Source organism: Strix uralensis, chromosome 1 (assembly GCF_047716275.1).
Source record: "Strix uralensis isolate ZFMK-TIS-50842 chromosome 1, bStrUra1, whole genome shotgun sequence".
Lineage (NCBI taxonomy): Eukaryota > Metazoa > Chordata > Aves > Strigiformes > Strigidae > Strix > Strix uralensis.
In genome coordinates, this window is record NC_133972.1 from 108,820,129 (window position 1) to 108,846,923 (window position 26,795).

Consider the following 26,795-nt stretch of genomic DNA (forward strand, 5'->3'; position numbering starts at 1 on the left):
TTAAAGAAAAAGAACCTTACAGTCCCAGATTGGTTATTCTCAAAGCAAACAAATAAATACACACAGGTGAAGATGGAGCTAAAATCTACCATGGCTATATTTTCTAAGAAGAATCAGAACCAAAAACCCTGTATTTGGAAAGATACCTTCTTATCAAGCCAAGATCTAGTGCTTAACTCTGTTCTTCTCCTTTTAGAGGAAAAGCTGATGTCCTAGATTAGCATCAGGTATATTTATAGTTCCCAAATACTGGAATGCCCATCTAAGAAAGGATAAATAAAATATAATGTAATAAAAATGAGTCAGAACATGCTTAAGAAGAACTGAAAGACAAGCCAGTGCTTACACAAGATAGAGCTTAGGAAGGAAACCCAAAGCCTTGATTTGTTTGTTGTTCTCAAATGATCATAAAACTTAAGTCAAAAAACTTTAACACTGGATGTCTAAACTGAGTTACTTTAAAATTAAAACAACACATAGACTACATAGTATGAGCATTCATTTTTATGTAGACCTAATATATTATCAGACCTCTAGAAACATTTTCAAACGCATGAGATATTCTTGTTCCGGTTTTCAGTAGAAATCTGGAATAATCTAGCACTTCCTTTTTACATGACTACCTGGCTTAAAGAACAGGATGGAGAGAATCTACCAGCCTGTTAAGTAGTCTGGTCTGAAGAGTACTTCAGTGGCAAGTAGAAATGCATAGTATTTGCATTAAAAAAAAATTAATAACCCTTCTAGACTCTCAGTGGAGATTCTTGGGTTCAGCCACAGTGAAAGGGATTTTATAGCACTTGTCAAGCAGAAAGCATGCGTTTAATAATGAATAAACGAAGCAGATAAAGCTACAAGAACTCAGCAGCACAGAAGGTGAACCAGGCTATGGTATTTCACAGCAAGTGTCAACAGAGGAGTGTGCTCAGGCTGAAACAAATGGGCATTGCGGAATCCACAGATGCACTCTCTGTCTGGGGAAAAACACATTTAGCAACTTGAATATCATCTTGATGCAAGAAGCAGCATGCTGGGCTCCAATTTGATTTTATTGCCTCTTGTTTCAGTTACTCTACTGACCTTAAAATAAGAGTATAACATCTTTGAAATTTATATAATCTGTGTGCAATATATTAGCCAATATATAACAAACTGGGTCTTTAAGTCGCAGACCTATCTAAAGCATCATTTTGTGCAACATTATATGCATTGGTATATGTTCATGGAAGGGTTGATTATTAAACACGCTTAAAAGCTTAACATTCATTTTACACATGAACTCAGCCTACAGGAATGGAAAAACATCAATATCCCCATTACAGATGCTTGAAAGCAACCTTACCACACACTGGTATAGTGATAACTGCAAACCACTATGAATTTTTACCTCTGTGTAATGCTAAAATCAGCTCAGGACATATTTTCCATTACAGGGGAATTTAAAAAAAAAAAAAAAAAAAAAAAAGTATTTTTCTTACAGTAGCAGCTTAACACTACTGCCGGAGGCTGCTGTAACCCAGATACTCAATTTCCTCATGTCAATGCATCCACAATGCCCTAAGCGTTAACCTAATGCCTAGTCCAACTGCCCTGGCTCCACCATGCACCAATAGATCCACTAATCCTCAGGCTGTGCAAGAAGCTCTGAACAGGACAATCCAATCCACTCTTCACCCTGCAAGTGCGGGGTCAAAAAGGCACCCACCTGGGTATGCGCTCTACATATACCATGAGAGATTACAGCTAGGAAACCAAAATCAGGTTTTGGTGACATCTCAGTACATGTTAGTAGAAGTAGATACAGTTCAACATAACAGTACAGATGGGTTATTCAGAAAGCCTAAAAAATGTAACAGATCGGTGTTTAATGGGTTTCTACCACCCAAGTTTAAATGACGTGACAAGACAAATTCCACCTGACCACATTTTTTTTGTTTGTTCTCTTAGACAATGCCATCAGATTATCCAAAGGTCAATTATGAAAACCACTCTGCTCCCTGAGGAAAGGTCATCCAATATCCATGAACGTAAAGTCAATTACCCAACTTACTCAGTGTCCTTCAAGATACTAGGTGGTAAGAACCACACTGTACCAAACAACTCAGACAGCTTCCGAAAGACGCATCTGGACCGTACCTGTTTTAAGGATTTTCTCAGCATATTTTAATATAATAAATCTTAATTCAGAGAACTGGACCTCAAGGTTAATGCACAGCTTGAAACAGTTTTGAGGGAGAGGTAAGCAACATCCATGCACTATAGCAAGTCTCTCATGTATTTTAAAACACTTCTGCAATCCTCTCTCAATTTGCTACACACGCCACAAGAAACTACAGAAACAAAACCTATGCAATTTGTGATATTACAACAACTTTTCTTTTAAAGATAACTGCAATGGCATAAATAAATAAATGTATGAACAGGATCTCAAATTACTTTACCAAGAACTTTACCAAAGCCCAGTGAATTTGGTATTTATAACCATTCCCTTTGCCTGCTCCATGGAAAAAAATACACTTCAAGAGAACACAAAAACACAAGAACAACTAAAGCAGCTTGCTTAATTCCTGCCAGGCTTCTGACTGAGAGTCTCATGTCTCTGCCAGCTCTTCCTCTTTATGTTCCAGGAAAAGCTGCTATTACCACTTCAGAAACAGTGACACAGGGAGGTGGAGAAAGTTACTCCTTTTTGCCATTGCTGTCAGGTTGTATATCCCCTTTTGCACAAGGTGAGGCTTTTTAGACATATTATCAATCAAACTTAAAAATTAGCAGGTGAAGATGACTTGGGAAAACATTTCTGAGGCTGCCCCCTCACAGAACGTGTACGGTGAAATGGCTGGCGAGGGCAAGCAGTCCCTCTGATACAACTCCCTTACTCTCATTCTTCCGTGCACTGAAAGCAGCAGTACAGCTAGTGAATCCCTTCCTCCCACCATTCTGAGGTCAAGCGGTGCACCAAGCAGATTCGTGCATCCAGCAAAAGAGAGGTCTAGCATTACAGAAGGAATTGTGCAAGCAGAGACACCTCCTCCTCCAGCGCGGCCCAGTCTCTTCCAGCTCACCAGGGCTCTGGCACACGAACAAGGTTACACAAGGAACGGCCATGCTGCGACCTTGCAATACACGGGCTACTCCACAGCAAAGCTTTCTCTGCAACACACCTCAAGGTAAAAGCACGATAGTATTCCTCCTCTCATTAGGATCTAAGCTACCCTGACACTCCACTGCATTTACTCAGAGGCAGAGAGCATTATCACCAGGCAGCTCTGGTTCCCAAGCAGGCAGCACCTGGGAAGGCAGAGGAAAGGAGGACCCTAATGCTCTGCGTGTCAAACAATTCACTAACCCCTTCCACCAAGCTTAATGCTGATCCTGGCTGAAGGGACCAACAGCACCATATGAATCCTGTCCCAGAGAGCAGTGGAAGACTGGAGCAGTTACAGAGGTGAAAGGCGAGGCTGAGAAGGTGACTTGCGAATGTTTCCTTCAATTATGCGTATGTCCTTAAGGCCAGCCTTGATTTCAAACAGTTGTCTGCAATATTTTCTTTATGGTGAGTGTAAACAGATGCTCCAAAAAGGAAAAACAACATAAAGAATATTCTAAAATAAACAATGGAAGATAAAAATAGAAAAAGAAAACAGAAAAAAAATGGAAAAAATAAGAGAGAAGAATAATGTATTTTGGGCGGACTTAACCACTCAGACTGAACAAAGACCTACTAAAATTGCATTAAGGCTACATTGTGATAAATTAATACCATACAAAAACCTGCAGGATTTTAATTTCACACAATTTCACGCACATACAAAACCAGCAGATCCATCTAATAGTGTTACTGGAAATACTTTAAAAGGATAGCATTACACTGGAAATATCAGACGAAACTAACTCATCTTTAGGGTTTGTATTTTTCGCTAAACGTTTTCAAAATATTTAACTGGGAAAAAAATATTTCCAAGGCTTACAATAAGTGTTTACTAAGTTTAAGAAATCTTTGCCAGCTGACAAAGATCATAGTTTAACAACGAGAGGGTAAAAAGGCAGTGTGTTTTCAGTGTTAGCATTAATCCTGCAATAACCTAAAATCTTTCTAATTTGAAATGCAACTTTTAAGAGTTGAGACCTGCACATCTTACCATGTTAAGTAGTATTCAGTGCAGACAAAAAACCAGCAACCATTTACAACTGAAACAAAACATACGTCCCTGCTGTATTAGGCTACTCCTGAAGACTTTCCTTGGCATTTGGCTAAAGATTAAACACACACTCTTCCCCAGATAACCAACTTTTCCAAACTTTAGTTGACATACCTACATAGAAGCCTAAGAGAGTCAGCATTCAGTTTCTCCTGCAGTTTGCCAACATGGTATAGCTAAGCAAGTAAATGGTAGAAAAGTGGCTTTGAAATCGTTTGTGAGGGAAATAATACAGATTACCTAAAATACAGTTAAATTCAAAGGCAGAGTCAAATCTCTTAGATGTCTTCCCAAAGCAGAAAGAAAACCATAAAAATTGGGTAACACACCATTGTATTCACAGACAAAACCCTTTTAAAGCTATTTTACAATCTTTTAGACTGCTCTGGCACTATCCACATCAGCTAACTGCATTTAAATTGACACGTTACACTACAGTTCTTGTTTTGTTTTTACATTTTCCCTTTTTTCAGCCCAACAGTTCATCTACTTAGAGAGATGGAGAGAGCAATGGAAGTGAATCCATTGTACTACCTTGCTTCCCCTCAGGACAAGCATAATTTGCACAGCATTCTGTTCAAATGCTAGCAATTGTTTTGGGTTTTGTTGTTGGTTTTGGGTTTTGTTGGTTTTTAACCAAAGCAAGCTGCTTTGGGAAAGGTGGAAGGAACCTAAAGCCAGATTATACTTACAGCTCCGTAATGCCCAGCATGAACCAAACTGCTTCCATGACACAAATAACATAGATGTAGCATAGATTTTGATGAAATCAGAGAACAAGGAAGCAGAGAACCTAGCTAGCAGGATCAGGTAAAATTGTATACAGAGTAAGTTTATGGCAGCCATCCACACTTTTTAGCATAGCAGCATTATTTTCTATCATCCCCATATTTGCAGGTCTTTGGAGAGGTTTGTATTATCTCTGTAAGGAAGGGAAACATAAGTGGGGGAATATGCTGTTGGGAAAACAGGGACAATAGTGTGAGAAGGAGCAGACTAAAAAGCAAACCCAAGTCCTGACAGTAATCTATACACAGGAAAGTTTTCAGGGACTTGCTGAAGCAGAGAAGATGGAAGGACAGCAAAGAGGGAGATGAAAAGGTAGGAAAGGGAGCATAAAGGTACCCATAGAGTGTGCAACAACTGTACACAGCATACCTCAATATGCTTACAAAAAATGCAGGCATTTCAGCACCTTCTTGAGATGAAAGCACACAAAGCCCAAAGCCCAAACACAGCGCTTTTCTGACACTTGCAAGGTGCAGACGTGAACAGTGATACTCTCAAGAAAACTGCTTCGTTATATTTAAAATACACTTTCCATGTTATGTTTTTTAAAATAATAATAATATAAAATACATATTTTAGATTTGGGATATGAATAAACTTAGCAAGACAGCAGAAATTATTACTCATCAATGCATCAGTACCTAACAAAGCTAGTATTTCTTCAAATATTTTCCAGCAACATTGTAAACACCAGAAGAGAAGATCTTCAGCTAAAGCTGGCTGCACTGAAAACCCAAACATCTGTATCCACCTACCTTCACTGCTTCTTACCTAAGGCTCCTTGAGCTCTGCATTGGAGTAGAAGCTCACATGCACGGCTATAAGATGGTATCATTCTTAAGCACCAGGCTCAAGTGTTTGTTAAGACATGAGCCTCTGAAAGGCTTCTCTTTTATCATTAGTCTTGTATGAATAGTTTCGGTCTTGCTAATGGCCTTGAAGGCAGAGAGGGAGAAGCCCTTTCATTCAAAGGTCGACCCTGAACAAACACAGCAGTGCCCCATCTCCCAATTCATATCAGGGTCAACAGCCATTCACTTCCCCTAATCAGATTCGAGTAGAAACTGCTCTGCAGGAGCTCTATCACCTTCTTGCTTTCCTCCCAGGCCCCAAGCACAAGGAGGTATCTATAACTTAGCTCAAATCCTCAAAATTTCACGAAGCTCTACAAAAGCAGTGATCTGTCAAAGTTTTAGGTACAAGGGGAGGATTGCTGTTCAATCAGAGGATGTGTTCAGAAAAAGAGACATGTACCTGAAGTGCTTATTCCATAAAGACATGCCTCTGGCAAGCATCTTGCAAGCACTCAGGAGCACAAAATGGAAATGGCTTGCTCTGAGTGACCTCAGCCTCCTAAGCCCTGGCTATTAGAGTGCTCCCAGACATCCCAACCACACCGCTGACAACGTCACAGGCGAACTGCTGCTTTAACTATAGAAAGGGGAAAAAAATTAAATCTAGTTATCAATCTATCTAAAAAGCACAGAAACAAGCACCGCTTGAGAAAGCAATGCAGGACAGAAATCCTAAGGGGAAAATAGACCCAGCCTCTCCCCTTCTGTTTCCCATCCTCACATACACGCTTTCTGAAGGCCATCCTGCTGTCACACAGGCCTTCTACTGTACGTAGGGATACAAACACCACTTGTCAGACAAGGAAATAAGCTGCACAATGTCCAGCACCCACAAGCCCAACCCACAAGTTGTTGTTTTTGTTTTTTTCTCCAATAACAGTCACTTTGCAAAGAAGAACCAGAAACATAACCTGTCCAAGTAAGAACTGCTCCTCACTTGCTCACAGTTTCTATCCTGCACGCACCTTTGCATTAGCCTCACACGGACACATGGACCCTTTTAATTTGTATTTGTTCAGAGGGGAGAGTGCTGTCAGGATTCATTTGCAAAGCCCCCTGAGGAGTAACAGTACTATAACAATGAGAAAACACTGGCTGAGGGGGGAAGCCTTCCCCTTTGCTAAAACCCCACCTATCCATCGCTCTCCCAGAAGCCGCTGCCCTGGCACCCACGGGGCCAGGTAAACACCTCTCCCACACTCACCGCCAGTGATGCAACTTCTCCAAACTTTGCACCAACCAGCAGAAACTTGTTTTGGTTTGCTAACGTTAAAATCGCATCCTGCGGCTATTTGGACCTTATTCTGCTATCCCAACTTTCCAAGCCAGGGTAGCTCTTCCCTCACCCAGCAGGCCAATTAATTTGGTTAGGTCTGTTTCAGGAGTGTTGACTCTGGCTCTTATAATTAAGTTTTCATCATAATAGTTTGTCATCTTAAATGATCAAATTAGGGAAGTTATCATTAACAAAAAGATATCACTCGTGAGTTGACAGAGCGGATGTTCCAGAAACAAGGAGAAATTAGACAGGAACAAGGGCAGAAATCAGCTTGGGGACTCCGGTAGCAGTACAAAGCACAGTTAGCAGCAGTTACATTTAAAGAATCATTTTACATCCTGGGCCTGTAATTACTTTACACAGAACTAAATTACCACCACCATGAGAAAAAAATGAAGCAGAATTGTAGGTGATCCAAAGTAAGAATTTTAATAATCAGACTAATCAATGACATTCACCAATTTTTCCACCACAACAATGGTTGAAGGGCTCTGAGCAACAAGAAGCATTTTTCACAGTACGCTGCACTAACTTTTCAATTAGCAGCCCTTGTGCCTTTCTCAAGCTTATTGCGTCCTCCTCCTCACCACTTACAATGAAGTGAACCACATTCCCTGTGTGAGAAGTCTTTTCTTAGAAAAAGTATCTTCAGGCAGACAAAACAAGCCACGAAAGAAAAAAAAAAAAAAATAGAAAAATCCTTGCTTAGGGAGGCTCCATTCACAAATAGTGGTGGCAGGGAGTCAGGCCCTCTAGAAACAAACGTACATTAGCAAACCACATTGGTACATTTTACATATTCAGCAAAAGAAGTAGAAAGAGTGTGACAGTTTTAAAAAAAAAAAGTTTCTAATTGCGTTATGAAAACTTGACAGAAGGAAAGACCCCATGAACAATTCAGAACCATAGTGGATTCCTGCCTCCCACCACTCCTTTTTTCCTGATAGCTGTTAGAGCTGGGAACAGAAAACCTGAAGCCGCTAAGAGTGAGATAATCTTTACATTTCCTCCTTCCAGAGCCCAGATAAAGATATATATGCCCGCAGGTCGGTGTGCACATGCAAAGTACCAGGCAGAACAAAGGCATGTACTTTCAGGACACCGAAAGACAAGTTACCTTTTCTTACCTTTCCCTACGTGTACCAGTTGCCCAAAACTAAAGAAGGGGAGAGCAAGCAAGCTGCTCTTCCAATGTAATGGTTATATTATCCTCCCAAAGCATAAAAAGAATATCAACATGCAAGAAATCTTCTGCGCTTCAACCAAGTGTCAAACAAAACATACAACTCTTGGGCAGAGCTACACTCAAAAGGACACAAAAGTGCCAGGACTGTAGAAAATCTACATTTTGCCTGGGTAGCCAGAGAAGGAGGATTGTTTCTGTTCGGTCAACGGCAAATTTAATTAAGTGAGTAGATTAGAGCTTACCCTCAATGCAGACAGACCTGAGGGAAAGGCGCCTCAGAGTTTATTTGTAAAAAGTGTGTCAACACCGATTTAAACAGAAGACAAGGTTCTGTCTGCAACTGATGCTTTGGGTGTGGGAAATAAGGAAGGGGAAGGGGAAAAGAACAACTGCAAGTAGGAACTGGAAGTGGAAATTGAGGAAAGAAAAGTAATTCCCAACCCCAGCAACCCAAAGAAGAGAGAAGTATTCCTGTCAGACTGGTTAATTCCACTGATGGCCAGTTTCCCCTCCTGGAAGTGGAAACATCTCAAAGGGTATTTCAACATTTGCATGCACTATCACAGCATCAGAATGCTAAATTCATAGATCTTCCCACCAGTTAAAAGTAACCTTATAGATCAGCGTATAACATAAGCATAGATTTCAGTAAAATTTGCACATAAACAAGTATTTTCTTTTAAACAGTTCCTATTTTGGGACTATATACAACTGCATAACTGGATTAATAAATTCTCTTTCCAGCAGTACTCTTATTATTTCAGTTTTCTGGAGCAATCTTATTGGCCACAGTTCAATTGTTTTCTAAGAGGCGCCTTGTAAATGTATTAAAACACATTTTCACATATAAGTATTTTTTGATTACTCTACCTCACTTCATTTAGATTTCCTGACACGACGGATGTACCAACACCTACTTCCTTTCATCTTCATAAACACACACTTAAGATATATGTCATAACAGTCAATGTTCTGGGCAGGGAAGAGGAAACACCATTATTTTAAAAGAATGTCCATATTTAACATTATCACACACCAGCTGTCATGATATAATGTGCAAGATTGCACACATTTTATGTAAAACTAACCTTGGACAACCCTGTGAGTTTCATGCTCTTCATGATTTAATACTAGTGCATATTTTTTAAGGCAAGACATTTGCACCTAGATAGAGAAATTCATCTCTATTTGAACAGAATATTATGGATGGATCGAGACAAAAGATGAGCAATGAAAAACAAGTGACAGAGCCTTTAATCCCAAAATAGTTTTGGCAGTGCAAAATATTACTGCCTCCACTCGGAGACTGCCACCCTTACAGCTGAACAGATACAGCAGCTCATGCAAGCTTTTCTCAGCTGCTTCAGTACAGTCAGCCAGGTTGTTCAAGCAGAATTCAAAAGCCACATGGACAGTGCACAAGATGGCCATAATTGCTCCTTTAAAAGTAAATACGGATAGATTATTTTTTTTTTCAAATAGAATTTCAGTCTTCGTGAGTCTTTAGAAGCAGAACATGAAATCTCAGACCATGTGCACAGAACAAATACAAACCTATTTGACAGGAGTCAACTAAAAAATTTGTTTTAAAAGCCCATGGAAACGTATGTCCCAAAGAAAGTGAAAAGGACATACAAATTAATTCCAGTGAATCCATGTTGGGCATACAGTACATTTTAAGGAGAGCCACCTGTCAAAGTAACTGTCCTGGTTCCAGAAGTAGCACTGTGATATTTTAACAAAGAGAACGTAAATGATCTGGGGCAGCAGTGGAACAGAGATTCCCCAACGGGACTTCCTAATAAAGTGCTGTTGGTCACTACATCACATCACACTATTCTGTGGCCTTAAGGTTAGGAAAACATTAAAAAAAAAACCCAACAACAACAAAGCAAAAAAACCCAGGTCAGCTTCATCTAATCTCAAAAGCAACTAGTCTAGGAGTATTCTCTTTTATTAATAGTAAAGAAACAAAAAGTAAGAGGAATCCTGAATTCTGGCCTGTCATGAACCATTCCTGAAAACATCAGTTATTTCATAATGACTTGGTCAGATGTATTTAACGTATTGCCTTGATCTTACAATTTCAACTTCTCAATGGTTGCTACTAATTACAATCAAGCTGATAGGAAGAAACTGCAATGGGAAATATTCAGCAAAATGCTTTACAGATACCTAGGCTATTTTGAGGGGAAAAAAGCAGCACCACAAACACCAAAAATTAAGAAGCCAGGTTTCCTACAGGGGTTTGTCTACAGGTGATAATCTAATAATCACTGAGGCCTCTGGGTTAAAAAAAAAAAAAAAAACACACACACACACAACAAACAATATAAATCTCTCTCATGGACAGGGCATTCTGCCCCATCCCTTATGCTACCAAAAGGAGGGGCCTTCAGGGGAGGGAGTAGGTAAAAAAAGTTTCTCTTCTTTTCCTGACTGCCTTTCCCGGCCTCCTCAAACTGGTTCTATTATCATTACAACCGAGACCTCTGCATACACATCAGCTTAAATTGAAACTAGAGAGAAGGTCAGAAGTTGCCAGTGTGAGGAGGAACACGGCAGCCACTCAGCATGATGCCTTAAATCTCATCCTCATAAGAATCCAGGTTTAAACAAAACAATCCCACAAAACCAAAGCAATCCTCCACTGATTACAAAAGAGTGATGCCTTTATCTATTTTAACCCAGTAAGATTATGGCTACGAGAACCATATTGAAGTCAAACACAGTGGGGTCCGCTCCTGCAGTAGCACTCTGCCTCTGACTGAAGGCCACATGAAGCTCGCTGGGCCAGCCTGCCCAAGTGCCCTGTCAGAGTCTGGCTGCCTGTACCCAACATGGCACGGGTATGTGACCCAAAGACCTGGAAGAAGCCTTGACTGGAGCTCCCCATATTTCTCCAGAGCTCCAGCACCAGCCTGAGCAATGCTGCAGCTACACCTGCACTTGGCCATTTTCCCAGCTGAGCCTCCCCCACCAACCCTACTGTCCAGCTTGACCTTGGGTCTGTCTCAGCACTACAGTGCTGCCAGCAACCACCAAGCACAGCTGTCCCCAGCTACCACCCCCAGTCCCACTGGGTGTATCATGGTGGGACTGTGGCCTGCCAGGGAGCCCCGTGATGCCTTTCCCCCTCACCCCGTGGGGCAGTTCCTCCTCTGCAGCCTTTCAAGGATTCCTCTACGCCTGGGTGTTTCCTCGCTCTCCCTAATGATACTTTAGCAGAGCAAAGCTGCCAAGGTGACTTGGACAAGGCTGAGGTTTGGCCCTTATTGGTGGAGGACTGATCTTCTGCCCATTCAAGCTGGTTATTGCCTTTTCAGGATTGGCTATCAGTTTGCTGCCTGCACACCTGAGACCTGGTACCAGCAGACCAGAGGCAGTTGAGCAGCTCGCCATGTTAACTGGCTTGCATCATTATGACTAATTGAAAAACTAAGCAACTACAGATTGAGATTACTGGAGGCAGCAAACTCATTGTGCAGACTGCAAAAAAATCTGATTTACAACAAAACTCCTAGTTATAATTTCCAATCTCTGGCACCCAAAGCTGAGATCCTAAAGCACCTTAAGGCAAGCATGGTCTTTATCCATCGATTTCATCAGTTTAACATTGGGACCTTAGTTCAAGCAACACCAGGGTTTTTGCACTGTTTTTTCTTTAGTCTCAGCTTCCAATCTCCATCTTAATTATGAGAGGAATTTCCTAGAGTGACTTAAATAGATGGTAATATCCATATTCTAGTACTCTGCACCCTGAATACACTGTGAACAACAGGGCCAGAGGTCAAGTGTTTTTATAGTTACCTGCCAAGTGCAGTCATTTTTAAATAGTCTCCCTTTCTCAAAGTGGTACTGATTTTGCCTGATTTTCCTAGGAAGGAAGGATGAGAGATCATTTAATTAAAGCACAGATTTGGGTGCCAGGGCTCAGTGCCAACCTCTGTGATCAACCTCCTCTAAAACCTTGAGAGCATTCCACCACAGCTCTGGAGGTTAGCTTGACTGAGAACAACTGGTATTTTCTCTTTATTAAGTGCTGGACCCAATGCATGCTTATTTTGCTTATAAACACCCAACTACTAATAAAATTTAAAACGAAATCTCAAAACAATTCACTGCTACACGTGCACTCAAGAGACTGCTCAGAAGAACATTAACATTTCAAAACTAAGCTCTCAGTAGTGGAGGAGCGCTGGCATGAAGATTGTCCATGCAATCACATTTGAATCCTCTGGTGCACGCACTTAAGGATACAGTCTTTAAATACTACATTGCTTTTGCCGCCAACATTTCATTCAGCATTCAGTTTGACACACTCACTTATAGCAATTCAGCATTCAGTTTTACGTGCCCTGGTCAGAATGCAGCCATATGCATTATTTACTGAATACTGTTAAGTCCCAGCTTGGAGTACAAAAATTCCTAATTTTGCTGGCAGCTTCCCTGTGGTGCATTAAGCACCTACATATTTCTAAAACAAAATTATTTATCTTCAGCATCATTCTTTTGAAGAGAGGAGGGTATATCTCCTCTACTTTACAGATAAGAAATGAGAGCATGTAGAGACAGTGAGGCCAAAAAGTCTCCACTAATTTGAGGTATCCAACTTAAGCTGTGGCTGGTATCCTGTTTTTCAGAGCACTCTGCATTTCAGAGAGCTCTGCATCCTCAAAAGGAACCACAGTCTCCACTGGCCTCTGACACAGACAACACTGAGCACTTCTGCAAAAAAACCCACATAAAATAAAGATACACACATATAATTAGAGAAACATTGTTAAAAAAATGCCATTAGTGATTTGTCCAGCTTCACATAGGGCAGTTTTCCTCTGTGGAAGAGAAAACAAAATCTAATCCTGATAGTCAACAGTCAATTTCTCTAACCATGAAAGTATTCTTTTTTTTTTCTTTAATATAAATCCTCTGCATTTTTGCATCAAAGAACAAATGGTTCTACCAGACAATACCCCCTTCAGCAATTCATCCCCGTAAAACTTATCCAGTGCTCTGAAGACAACATGCATGCACACAAAAACTGCTCCCTAACTTGTGAACCCCTTAAGCAGGTTCCCTCCCTTTCAGTACCTCTTCAGTCATAAAAGGTTAAAGTCCCCCACCCGAGAGCTTAGGAGAGAAAAAACATGAGTCATCACATTTAGGTATTCTACCACCGAGCAGTACATCCCTCAGAAACCTCACTGACAATTCAAAGCTTGACATACTTCTGGTCCCATCAGATCACAACAGTATTTCAGTATTTCCACGGTATATTCCACTATCGATAACAGTAATGATTCTGTATAAGTCAAAAAGTCAATTGAGTGTTACTGCTTCAGTGAAACTGTCAGCCTTCCCTATAAACACGGCTTTCAAATAAATAGAGACAATCAATCAACATTCACATACTCAACCTTTTTCCAGTATGGAAACAGGAACTGTAAACCTAGGAGCTACGTATAACATGGGTAGATATTACGCAGAAAATATTTCAAATTCCTTAAGTAGCTGCTCTCACTGAAAAACAGACCATTATCAACAGTCTTTTTGCCCTGGGATAATCAACATGTACTTTATGAATAGAATTCAGAACTGATTAATAAGTTGCTGGGTTTAGAGACAAAATAGAATATCTGCAGAGGGAACATATATTAAATCTGTAACAATGGTCTTGGCAATGAAACTTTCAAATATGTAATAGCATTATATGGACATTATGCATTCAAATTTCAAACATCTTGCAAAATAGTATAGCAGCACTGTTGTTATTTGTATTTGTTACTCTAGTTCTGATAGAGAGGTATCCAAAAAAATGAAGAAATAAAGTTCCATCTCTTTTTGCATATCCACGTATTAAAGACAGTAAGCATACCAGCTCATTACCACAGCTTTCTTCTTATCAAGAGAGGCCAGCAAAACTATTCTTGAGAAAACAGGAAAGCATACTTAAAGTGAGATTAATTTGAGCTCTCCTCTACTACAGTTTTAGGAATGGCAATGGAGGATCCCACACAGTAAGCATTTGTTTTAAAATGCAGAGGTATGACTTAACAGAGAGTACTAAAAAGTACAAATAGTCATCGGAGTTCAAAAAGCACAACAGTTTTACTGTTACTCTTCGCTACCTAACGGCTTCAGAAGATTCCCAAAAGGTAAGTAATGCTACATGCTTCATTTTGTATTTCTTGTCCACTCAAAATTCCTACAGATGTAAATGGGAAACCTAAGCAGCAAAGGCAGCAAATTATTTTATAACAGGTTCTAATAATACCTTGCTTTAGCATCAGTCCATAACACAATACTCTAAACCCTGAAGAATAACTCAGTGATAACATGTGTGTACACGTGCACGCCTGCACATCAGCTTCCTGTGCAGGCTATCAAGAAACTAGAAAAATAAGTGATATGTGTGTCTTATGGCACACACAAAGTTCAGAGAACCCTTCCAGAGCAAAATTAATGTCTTCTGAAGAGATACTGGCCTTCCTTCATATATGTAATCAAAGTCATTCCATCATACTTACCAATATTTTGTTATCCACTTTATCTCCCTTGGTTTCCAGCTTTACTTTCTTCTTGACTGAAATTTTGATTTTCCTCCCAATAACATCCCTGACACTTTCTGAAATAAAAGAAAAGACCTTAATTAAACACCTTCAATGTAAACATGAGAAGGAAACAGACACCACTGTCAAGTTTTCAGGGAGACCCAGAACTACGTTGTTCAATCGCTTGCACTCATGGAAATCTCATGCACATGCACCAGTACTAAACATAACCTAACACAAGTACAACTTTTCTAAGCATGTCATCTACACAATAATTTAATGATAGGATTATCGATTTCATATGCCAGGATTCTAAACATAATTTGCCTATTTCTTTCCAGCACTACTTACACATCAAAAGCATTCCCAAGGCAAGCCCCAGCAATGCTTAGCTCTACTCTGGGAAAATACAACAAACTCCTCACTTGCTATCATTTCTACCTGAAAAGCTTGCTAAAGCAAATTAGCTTCTTGCATTGCAAAAATTTTAGCCCACTGTTGCTAATATCGGGGAGGCTAAACGGGTCAGATAACGGAAAAACAAGCGTTCGCACGTTTTGCACTCTGCGCGTTTAAGCTGCAAAGCAAACCAAGCAGACTTCCAGATACTAACGCCTGACAGCTATGCAGCGGAGGCTGTGGAAGGCAACACACTGGTCTCAGTCCAAGTCCCAACGACAACGTGCCAACACCAAAGTTACATTAATTTCCGTAATGTTTTAATATGTATATGCATACACATGTATACACCACCTCTGCCAAGTACCAGATGAACCAGCCTTTCCCCTAAACGTTTGTACCCCAGCCCGAAGGGAACGTATCCACAGGGAACCCTATGAGAAAGCTTATACAACTACTGACACTGATGCAATTGGGAGATAAACAGAAGAGTTCACCTAGAAGAGCCAATTTGGCACCTTCTGTAAGTTTCAGTCCCCAGCCCCCACAGAAAAGGAATGAGAAAGAAATCTTTTAAACACATTAACCTATTTCCAGCACTACAACTGGCATCTGTAAAAGGCAAGTCTCCACCCTCCCCAGACACACACACTTTGCCCTCCTGCACACTGAAGTTTAAAGGCTAAAATTGAAGATAATGGGCTCTTCCTAAGGCTTTTAATTATAGTGCTCTGTATAGCACTTTTCTGCACAATTTTCATCCAGCAGTCAGAATGTACTAGCACAAACAACACGCCATTTATTAAGCCTGGACGTTTAGCCCAGGCCACAGCATTCTGCCTGCGGGGCAGGAGGGTGTGCAAGTCAGAAACGCGCCTGGTCCGAGACACTCTCCACCAGAAAGAGCTCTTTCTGCAGAATCGGCATGTTTTCCCCAGGAATTTTAATTTTCCTATCAGGAAACAAAAGCTTCTCGGTACTAGTGGCTTGCCCGGCGAGAAGCCTACCCCAAGCCGCGGCAGCTCCATGGCAGACGGCCAGCGCAGCCGGCTCCCTGGGCAACCACTTGGTCATGATCCAGGCTGCGAGCTCCCCGAGTAGCCAGGTAAGCAAAGCCTGGGGGAAAGTCCAGCTCCATGTGAACTCTTTTCCCCAGGCTTCCTCTCCCATGGGTAATGCCTAAGTCTGGTCTTTCTGTCCCTGCTTGGGAACCCAGAAGCAAGCTGACCACACAGGCTTTTTCATAAAGCCCTATCCTTACAGAAGGAAAGATATTGCTGCCATCTCCGTTCCTTTCCCTCCACCCCCAGCCTCTGCCTTTTAATTTCTCCTCTCCCACAAACAGCTCCAAGTGCCTGCATCTAGCAAGGGACTTCCTCCTGAGACGCCCGCATCGGGAGACCCACTTCCCTTCACTGTCCTACAGTTCTCACGCAGCAGTAGTGGGAGTGAGACTGCAAGCCCTCAGCTCCAGCACTCTTACTTCAACAAGCTGTAGGGAGAGAAAGGACCTGTGACCCGAGACTCCACAAAGCGTCGTCGGCAGGTCAGCTCCCTCCAAGGCCCTATCTGCCAGAAAGGGCTAGAAACACTTCTTCAAAGAGTTAAGATATAGATTTCATTGATATTCCCCATGGGGCTGGGGACACTTCCTTACACACTGGGTGGCAAGTGGACTTGCAAAGTAGTTTTTCAGACTCAGAGATGGAAACATAACTTTAAGGCTCATATTTTAAAGTGCTCATCCATATCTAGTGCTGGAGACTTCAGACACTCACACCTCAGAGGAGCAGATCCAGGTAAATCAACAGTAAGAGAGGGTTTTTTGAAGACTGTGACCTACGAGACACGACAAAGGTCACATGGGAAGTGAGTAACAGAGCAAAAACTGCAGCTCAAACACTCCTACCCCCAGTTTACTCTCCACACTCCAATCACTCAGTGCTAAGGCACATCGTTTCATCCTGTTCTCAAAACATAGGGTTACTACAAGAAGCCCATTTAAAAGGTTAAATTTTAACATACAGACACCAAAATACAGCTAGTAATCAAACCAATTTACATGAACAGATCCACATGCCCCAGAAGAGTCTTTGACAAGGCAAGTTGGGTGGGTGCCGGACACCAGGACTGAGGGGCAATTCTTGAAATTGTCCAAGGCCACGGGAGGAGGGAATGTGTGAAGATGCTCCCTTTGCTCTTCCCAGTAACATGCACCACACCTCACCTACGACACTAGAGTACAGCGCAGATCCACAGTGAGTAAAAAGTACCATGCGTTAGCACCTCAAACATGCCTGGTCACTTTAAAAAAAGAAGTTCACGGTTTTGACCCTAGCTACTCCTAGCACACTTCCCAGCTCATCACTTCTTAGTACTAAGCTATAGACTAAAGCAAACCACATGGTTTGCACACTAAAAGAACTGCAAAATAGAGCTATTTTGTCTATACAGAAAAAAAATTCTGTGACAGCTGCAGCCATCCATCCAGATTTTTACCAATATTTTACAAATGCTAAAACCAGTTGCCACCGATAGTGCTGACTGACAAAATCAAAGGAAATGCAACAGCGTAAACGAACCAGGTAAGGTTTTATAGACTATTGGACATAACATGTACCTTGTTGCCTGACAGATTTCTATTTCCATCTGTCATTAAGGCACCACTTTAAATTATTCTGATGTTGGTGAGATCCTTAGATCTCTCTTCAACAGGCAAAACTGCAACTAAAAGCAAAGGAAGTTTGGCCTGAGCAAGGTGGCTGAGGACCAGGCCTAGAGCATCAGACCTGTTACCCCCAAATGACGCTGGTTACCAACGCAGCACGTTAACGATCCATTTATCGAAAGCTCCCCGACAGCGATGACAGCATTTTCAGGGTCCTTACCATCATCACCTATGATTTCCTAAGCGTGCACCATGCAACATGGGGGTTTGTGGCCATAAAACTTTAATTACAAATACCCTCGCTCCCTCGTCACCAACATGGGAAAATGAGTCTTAAACTACGCAAATCCGGGGGGAAAACGAAAGAAACAACGACCGGAGCCACAGCTCGGAGCCTGTGCCGGCGCCGCCAGGCTGAGGCGCGGGGAGGACCTGCCGCGGCGGCCGGGCGGGGAGTCCCGGCGCGGACGGCCCGGGGCAGCTCCACCGCGCTCTGCCAGCCCCCGCAGGGCCCCGGTGACCCCCGGCAGACCCCTCCGGAGGGCGGGCGCAGGGGGGGGCCGGGGAGAGCCCCTCGCTGCCCGGGGAGGGCCACACGGGCACAGCCCCTGCCCGCCGCCGCCTCCCCGCTCCCCGCCGCAGCCCCCGCCCGACCATTCCCCGCACGCAGCAGCGGGGCCAAGCGCCTCCTCAGAGTCCCCCCAAACCCTCCGCGGCGCCCCCTCGGCTTCCCCAGCCAGTCCCCGCGGAGCTGCCCCCGGCTCCACCGACACGCGCAGACCCTCCCCACCCCCGGTCCCTCCACACCCCCCCCACCGGCAACGCCGCAGCCCGGGGTCGCACACGGCGGCCTCCAAACTTGCCAGCCCCCGCAACACCTTCCCCCAGGACCCCCCCGCCGCCATGCCCCGTCCCTTACCGATCAACTCTTTGGGGACGTCGGAGCTCTCCTCGGCCATGGCGGCGCTGCCCGGCGCCCGGGGGGTGCCCGGTGGCGGGGCTGCTTCAGCGGCGCGCCGTCCCTCCGCCAGGCGCGGCGGGCATGCAGCCGGCGGGGCGGGGGAGGGGGCCGGCCGTGCAGGCGCCTCGCTGCGGTGCGGGAGTGCGGCGAGCGCGGACGGAGGGAAGGAAGGAGGGAGGGAGGGAGGAGGGAGGAAAGGGGCTTCTCCCGCCCCGCGGAGCCCGCTCCCTCCGCGCTACATGACGCCCCCGGCTGCCGGCGCGGCCAGGAGGGGCATTTCCAGAGGAGAAACGGCCCGCAGGCAGCCGTCAGGCGCGGCGGCCCCCGCGCCGGCTCCCTCCTTCCCCCCCCACCCCACGCCGCCCCTCACACGGCCGGCCCCTCCGCTCCGCGCCGCCCGGCTCCCCCCGCCCGGCACCGGCGGCTCAGGCGCGGGCGGGAGGAGGAGGAGGAGGAGGAGGAGGAGGCGGCGGCGGCGGAGGCGGCTGCCCCCGCCCCGGGAGGGCTGGCGCCCTCACCCCGGCCCGGCCTCCTCACCTCGCGAGAGCCGCCGGGAGCCGCCCGCCCGCGCCCACCGAGCACCCGGCGGCTGAGGAGGAGGAGGAGGAGGAGGAGGAGGGGGTGGCGGCGGCGGCGGCCGGGAGCATCGCCCTCAGGAAGCCATTGCGCCTGCCCCGCCGCGGAGAGGAAGAGGGAGAGGGAGAGGAGGGGGGCAGCGGGCTGGGAAATTCAGCGCGGTGGGGCCGGCCCCTCCTTCGGCCGATCAGCCCCCGGCGCTGCGGCGGGCCCGGGAGGGTGGCGGCGGGGGCCATCTGCCGGCGGCCGCGAGTGGCGCGGCCCAACCGGCCCGGCCTGACCCGACCCCCGCCGCCGCCGCCGAGGTCGCCGGTAGCAGCACCAGCCCTCCTCAACAGACACTCTGCCTTTCGCAGCCGCACCTTCAGGCTTTGCGCCGCGGGAAGTCTCCTCGGGGTGCGTGTCATTAAAAAAGGTGTATGGTCTGAAGGGGGTCGTTGTCCTCAACAAAGGCCAGTCCTCGCCGCCCTGGAAAGGGATCGCCCAGGCTGGATCGCTTTCGAGCCCTGGCAGGGGGTCACCTTTGATCCAGAACTCATCTGCCTCTCCCTCGCTCCCCCACCTGATCTCCATAGGGACGCAGCCGCCTGGGCACCTGTTGGGAGGTGAGGCCCGCGCTAGGGACTGCTCAGCAAACCCGGGGCACAGGGAAAGGCCCGTCTCGGAGCTTGGGCCAGGTGGAAGGGAACCGAACGTGCCGCCTTTCCCAGGACCGAAGAAGAATCCACAAATTGCGGCGTTTTGCTTGTTGCGCTTTAAGCGCCGAGAAATTTTTTGTCGTGCGTAACAGCCACATTATAGAAACGCGGCACACGAGCTGCCTAGTTGTGCCTATAAAAACAAGGATGGAAAGATGCTTATTGGATGAGAGCGAAGGAACAGACTCAGCAGCTCTGGAAATCTTGCTTCTGGTAGCGATGCCGAGTTTCAGCGAAAGGGTCATTTTCACTGCAGCAGGACTGTGATTGGTCACCCTCCATCCTAAAGGGGTGGATTACTGCATAAGCCTCTTATTTCAAGCACTCTACAAGTGAGTGGCGGATCTGGGAGATCAAAGTCGTTTATGTACAATTAAGAAACCTGAAATGCATTCAGTGAGAGCAACAGCGTGAATCCAAGAAGAGTTATTTTGCTGGTACAATACCATACTGCTGCACTCTGTGTCTCAGGGACTCCTGCACACCCCGGTCTTCAGAAGAAACATGACTGAAATTCGTTGGACTTGTCAAACAATTTTATTATGATTCCCCATGGCACCAAGCAGCTCTCTAAATAATGTCAGAGATTATTTTACCAATATAGACAGGATTACTACAGAAATGGCTACAATTTGCTCTCCTTCCAGTTTGATGTTTACATGTAATGAATACGGACATTCTTTAAAAAAATAAACACAAAATGAATGTATTAGTAAAAGAATATAGTAAAGAACCTGTGTGCTTTTAATATATATCAATGTCAATCAAATCTTATCTGGATATCTATGTGTGTATATATATGTAGAATGCACTGTACTCATTTTCCATTTACAGTCATCTTCTCCCTTTTCCTCACTGTATCTGCATCCTTTTCTGATATATGCAAAATACCTGCTGACCTATTCCTTTCCTTCCTGCCAATCTTTCCTCTCAGCTCAGCAGAAAACTGCATTTCTTGCTTGCTCTATAACACACAAGCTTACTTCCACCGAGGAACACGGGTATCTTTTGACAGGAAACGAAAAAAGAATTGAGAAGTTACATTTTTTCTAACACCCAGGAGGGAAAAATCAGATCATTAAGTCTGCATAAGAAAGACCATGTAATTTCATATGCAGTTACTTCTGCATTGAGTATAATGCCCTGTGTTCAGCTAAAACTTCCAGAAAGGTATCGTATCTTCCATTGCTATTCACCTGCTCTGCAAAAAATGCACATTTTTGGATCTATGACCACAGATACATGATGCGTAACAGTTTCTCAAGCTGCACTAAACCACTGCCTTGTTTCTGTCTGAAACAGTGTTTAAAGCATGGCCCTTGCTTCCTAGGCTGCTGCCAGACAACCGCAGGCCTCTCAGCATGCATCAGCTGGAAAAATGATGTGTTCCTTCAAGGCCTGCCTACCTGCCTGCAGTGTTCTGCTGGAATATGCTACCACCTCCTCCCTCCTGGCTTCCTACCACATGAGCTGGCCGGCACGGAGAGCCCAGGATGTGTAAAGAAAAAAAAAAAAAGAATGAATGATAGTAGCAGGCAGGGCTTTTTTGGTTTGTTTTGTTTTTTTAATTACCAGCGCTACAGGCTAATGAAGTAGCACTGCCAAGGCTACTGCATAATTCCTGCTTTTGCACCAGGGAGACTGGATCTGGTTCAAGGTAGGGAAGGTACAGGCTAAGCTCAGGTGGATTAGTGCTCCCAAGGCCAGGTTCAATCATCAAAATGCATCGTTTCCCATTCCTTATTCCCTGGACAAGAGGCAGAACATGATTGCCCAGGCAGGCTGCTGCTTCCTGCTCCTCCAGCTACAGTAATGCCTAGATATTGGTGCTATCACATCAGTCTGGCCTGTGAAAAGAAAGGTGTTTCCAATCCCAAGGATCCACCTCCCAGCACAGAGAGGACAAGACCACCTTCCCAGGGATCTCAAATGATCAACTCCCAAAACCTCCTGACCAGAGACTCTTTGCTGCAGTTTACAGGCAAAGCCACACCATAGAGACTTTGCTGGCTTTGTAAGGAGGTGTGATTTTTGTCCTTTCCTGTTGACCCTTAATCTCCACTATTCGGTTCAGCAGGGATGCAGTTGTCACAGACATCTTCCCCAGCAGCAAGGACACTTGAAGAAGTTCAGCCCCCTACAGCAAGTCATCTGTACCTGCTTGTGGCTGTTTACCACTTTCCATGTTGCGCCAGCATGAGAAACTGTGATGCTGTGTCATAACCTGAATCAGTGAAGGGGGTCAGAAAGAGGATTTTTGTCAATTCAGTAAATGAATTTTAATTGTCTTTTATCCCTCCCCACCCATCAGCAGAGGCACATCAGCATCATTGAGGAAAAGAGAGGTGCCCAAGTCAAACTGAGGTAACTGGGGTGGACTCAGCTGGGTTTCCTGCCTGATCTCAGTGGCATTCCCATAACTTTCAGGTGCAGCTCATGTCCTGAGCTGCTGCTGAGTACCAGTCCTTGCTAAATCTGTCAGCAGGGCCTCCTAATTTCACGTTACCTGCATTGGTGCAAATGATCACAATTTGGGCGCCCTAACTAGGATCACACCCCAGTTGTAATACAGCATTGCGTATCCCACATGCAGCAGGCACGTGGAGAATGGAAAGAGGCTACAGTGTCTTCTGCCAGAGCAGAAGATCTATGAAGTCATTTTAGAAGTCGTTCAAAGGGTAACCGATTTGCCTGCCACAGGAATGGGATCTATGTGGTTTTGTTGGAGATACTTTTTCTCTAAAGACTGCTCAAGTTGTAGCTTCTGGCATGACAGAAATGCTGATGAGAGTAGTGGGCTGGATCGTGTGTGAGATAGATGGCTGCAGGGAACCTTGAAGCATCCACACCTTATATTTAGCTGACAGTAACAGAGCAGGGTGGAACTAAGAGCTTTGGAAGACATTGATCAAGGAGACTTTTGACACAGAAAGGGATGTTGCGGGGGAAATGTCCTCAAAACTGCAGCCTTCATGCATCAGATTAACAATTAATTGCATGAAGTAACTTTTGAGGAACTTCTGACAGGTCTATATTATCCTGGCACCTCACACCCTGTATTGACATACAGTATAACATATTCCTGTTTTCCAGCCTGTCTGCTGCCCTTGTTCTCCTTCTCAGCCTAAATCCTGTCTTCTCCTGCAGATAAAGCAGGTGTCAATATGAGTTGGTGCCAAGCCATGCACACTGTCATAAGGCAGGGTATTTGTAGTCTCAACTGCTGCATGTCCTCCCTGCCAACTTCTCTGCCACTTGGATTATGGCTTTAGCACTGGAGAATCTCAGTCTTTTTTCCTGAGAAGCAATAGGGTGGTGTCATCAGTGTTATGATGTCATCAGTAGCACGATCCTACTCCTGCTGAAGCCAGTGGAAAGATTTTGGTTGCCAACAGCACGTGTCAGACCAACATTCAAGTCACACGCTGGAGTCATCCTGCTGCAGAGCAGCATTGTGGTGGGAGGGACCAGATGATCCAATCTGATTTGCAAAGCTGCCTTGCAGCGTGCAGCAAAAGCTTAGAATGTCTTATGAAAGACAGGACAGAAAGCAGCTCTAGATATAAATGACCCAGCCTTGCTAGCAGCATTTCAAAGAACAAATTCAAAAGAGTGACTTCTTCCCCTGCTATGCCTTTGCAACCCCATAGATACTGTTTGCTGCCCTGGTTGAATGCAAGCAGAATGAGGCTATACTGTCTCATGTGCCACAATACCAGCCAGTCAGGCATCTCCAAGAGCGGTACGGCTTAAAAAAGTGTTACTTTTCAATCACTGCAATTATTAGGGGTATTTTAAAGATCAAGAGGCAGCTAACCAGTCTATGGAAGTATGTGAAGTACAGTTAAGAGACACACTTGCAATTATGCCTGAGCTCAGAAGTTCATGAAGTCTACCCATCCATGCCAGCTTTATTTCCACTTAGCCTAAAAATAATTTGTAGCACTTCCAGATTTGGGCTTTCTCCAGTATTTTGTTTGTTTGTTACAATTTTTACCCAATAAATATCTTTGCATTTATTGTCTATGTGTAGTGATACCGTTAAATGTGATGTTTGGGCCCCTCACATTGATCACATCTGTTCAGAAACCTGTAGATGTTCCAGGACTTGGGGATGTTTTGACATGAAACGTTAATCAGAAAAAGAGAGAAAACAAATAGCTAGTTAACTACACAATAATAAATATGTCTTATATTGCTCAATGATTGGATGCCTTCTTTGGATTTCACCAGTTGAGACAAAATTGGTAGGGAAAAATGTATGTCCTCCATCAATCACTAGTTTGGCAAAGGAAATGGCACACTTGTAAGTAGTCTGTTGTTATCTGTGACTGAGTCTTTTCAGACCCTTTACTCTGGGTTGCTGTATGCTCTTATGGTTATTTCAGTACCCTGCACACAAGAAAACTTATTTTGTCTTGATTTTAAATAGGGTGAATATAAATGCAGCAGCAAAGATGTATATTTTGATAAGACATACTTTGATGGTAGTGTTAAGAAGAGAATTACAAAGAGCAGCTGATGCCTCATGAAAATCTTAATAAGAGAAATCTATTCAGAATAATTCTGGTTACTCTACTGTATTATTATATAATCTATTTCCATATTCCTCTTCCCTCATTCTTTTCTAGCAGGCATATTTGCATAAAACCAGGATCATTGTTTCTTAAGAGCTCATCTGCTTCTGCTACTTAGTTCTCACGTGAAAGCATAATCCTCTGCATATCCCATCACATTTAGTTAGACACTGTTATAATTTTTATGACTCCAGATGTGGAACTAGAGAGCAAAAGCAGACAATTCCTAAGCACACAGCCTAAATTGGCATCCTAGTTTTCTCTGTTCTGTACCAGGCGTTACTAGCAACACATGGAATACACTTAGCAAGATACTGTGTGGAAATGTAACATTTTAAAGCATTTAAAACAGGTATGTGAGTGTTGCAGCTCCTCGGCTCACCTGTCACTAAGTCAAGCTGCACAATATTTAGGGTCTGTGAAATCCCTTTTCTCTTCCACTAGAGGCTTTCATTACATCTGATGTCTCAGCGAGCCTCTTTTTCTTAGCATTGACTCCAACTTAATCAAACGTGCCCTGATTGGGTTTCCACCAGGCCTGTGAGATTGACTATCCCCTGGAATCGAGTAGTGAAACATGCTCCGTAGATGTTATTTGTACTGTCTGAAATAACTGAAAAAGAAATATTTTCTTCGTGGCCAGTGAAGTGGATGAATTGAACCTGTACAAAAATAAATCTGGAGTAGTTCTGACCTAAATTTCAAACTGAACATGATTTTCTCTCTCCTTTTTAAAAGTCTGAGCTTCTCTCTCAGCCTTTACTATCCTTACTCTGTCCCCACCATAAACTACTAACAGCCCTTCCGTCAATACCAATACCTTTCATTCAACCTAGCAACCTCTGCTGCAAAAAATATGTTCTTTAGATCTCAAAAAAGTTTCTCAGAACAGCATGTTCTAGAGAGGTCATTGACCATGTGGTGTGTCAACAAGAACACTTAAGAGAGCGTGCTAAGCCTAAATGGGGAGACACATAATCCTTCAGCTCACAACATGATAGCCCAAGACAGACGAGAGAGGATGAGCAGTGTGGGGGAAAAGTTATCTTGAACTATACTACCTTGGGAGCAGAAAAAAATGAATATATGGTGAATAAAGAGAAGACTGGCAGCAATTACATGTGAATTTTAAATACCAAATAGCTTTCTAGATACACTGAGCTACCAGCCTTTTGAATTTCAGCCACCTTTATGAAAAGCCTGGGATATGGCTAGAACATACAACTGCAGGAGTGTCCTCCTTTCACACAGAAGATGTGAACTCTGGTATGATCTGTGGCAGTAGTATGGTACTTCTGCTCCCTCTGTACAAGCTTTCTCCTGCATAATTCAATTGGAGAACCTGCGCCCAATTAAGTTGATAAAATATTTACAGAGCTTTGGCTGGATGATATTCAAGATCAGCAACGTGTTGGTCTTTTTTTCACAGATCAGAGTACTGTTAGTCTTGGTTCAGTACTCTTTTGGGGGACTCACCTTTTTGCACTCAAGCTTGCACCCACCTTGCAAAATCCATGGTTGCCTCTGGCTTCAGGAGAGCTCCATGTGAGGATGAGATCCTTCTAGAGGTTCTCCTTGCCATTTCCATAGTGTCCAGAGTTGTCCTAGATGTTTTGTAAAATAAAGTAAGGAACACCAGTCATCCCTGGACAACTTATGAAAGTTTTACAAATAGCATATAGAGGGATTAGCAAGCAGGAAAAGTAATGTGAGCAAACAGCAAGAACATCCTAGCTCCATGTCCCTAATATAAAACAGCATCAGATATGATATTGCAATGTAATAGGAATTTACTGGCAAAATAAGATTGCCATTTCCGGAGCTGGCCATAACAGGATGTTAACATAAGGGTTGACTAACACAGCAAAGTTGAAGTCACACCAGTTTTTCTGGATGCATATATGTCACCAAGGATTTGGATTAAATTCTTTTCAAAAGTGCTACTTTTCAGGTTCAGATCATGACTTCTAAGATCTGAAAAAAAAATCCTGTGCGATAGGATTACCACCAACACATACAACCTCCTTTCATCAGTGTACATGCATATGTTCTTCT

The 26,795-nt window shown here is 43.9% G+C and overlaps 1 protein-coding gene across 6 annotated transcripts in view; it reads right to left on the bottom strand.

The window, feature by feature from the left end:
- CARMIL1 (capping protein regulator and myosin 1 linker 1) overlaps positions 1 to 19,282 on the bottom strand; it is a 196,000-nt gene extending 176,718 nt beyond the window's left edge. For 2 of the 6 annotated variants that reach the window (XM_074876828.1, XM_074876838.1), the window contains exons 1-2: positions 18,848 to 19,282; positions 14,838 to 14,935 (exon numbers count right to left, since the gene is read on the bottom strand). In XM_074876828.1, the coding sequence (XP_074732929.1) occupies positions 14,838 to 14,935; positions 18,848 to 18,887 (138 nt within the window). In that variant the 5' untranslated portion in view covers positions 18,888 to 19,282. The remainder of the gene's footprint in view (positions 1 to 14,837; positions 14,936 to 18,847) is intronic. The other 4 variants (XM_074876808.1, XM_074876791.1, XM_074876819.1 and 1 more) reach the window with 2 other exon arrangements.
- Positions 19,283 to 26,795: the final 7,513 nt, after the last annotated feature.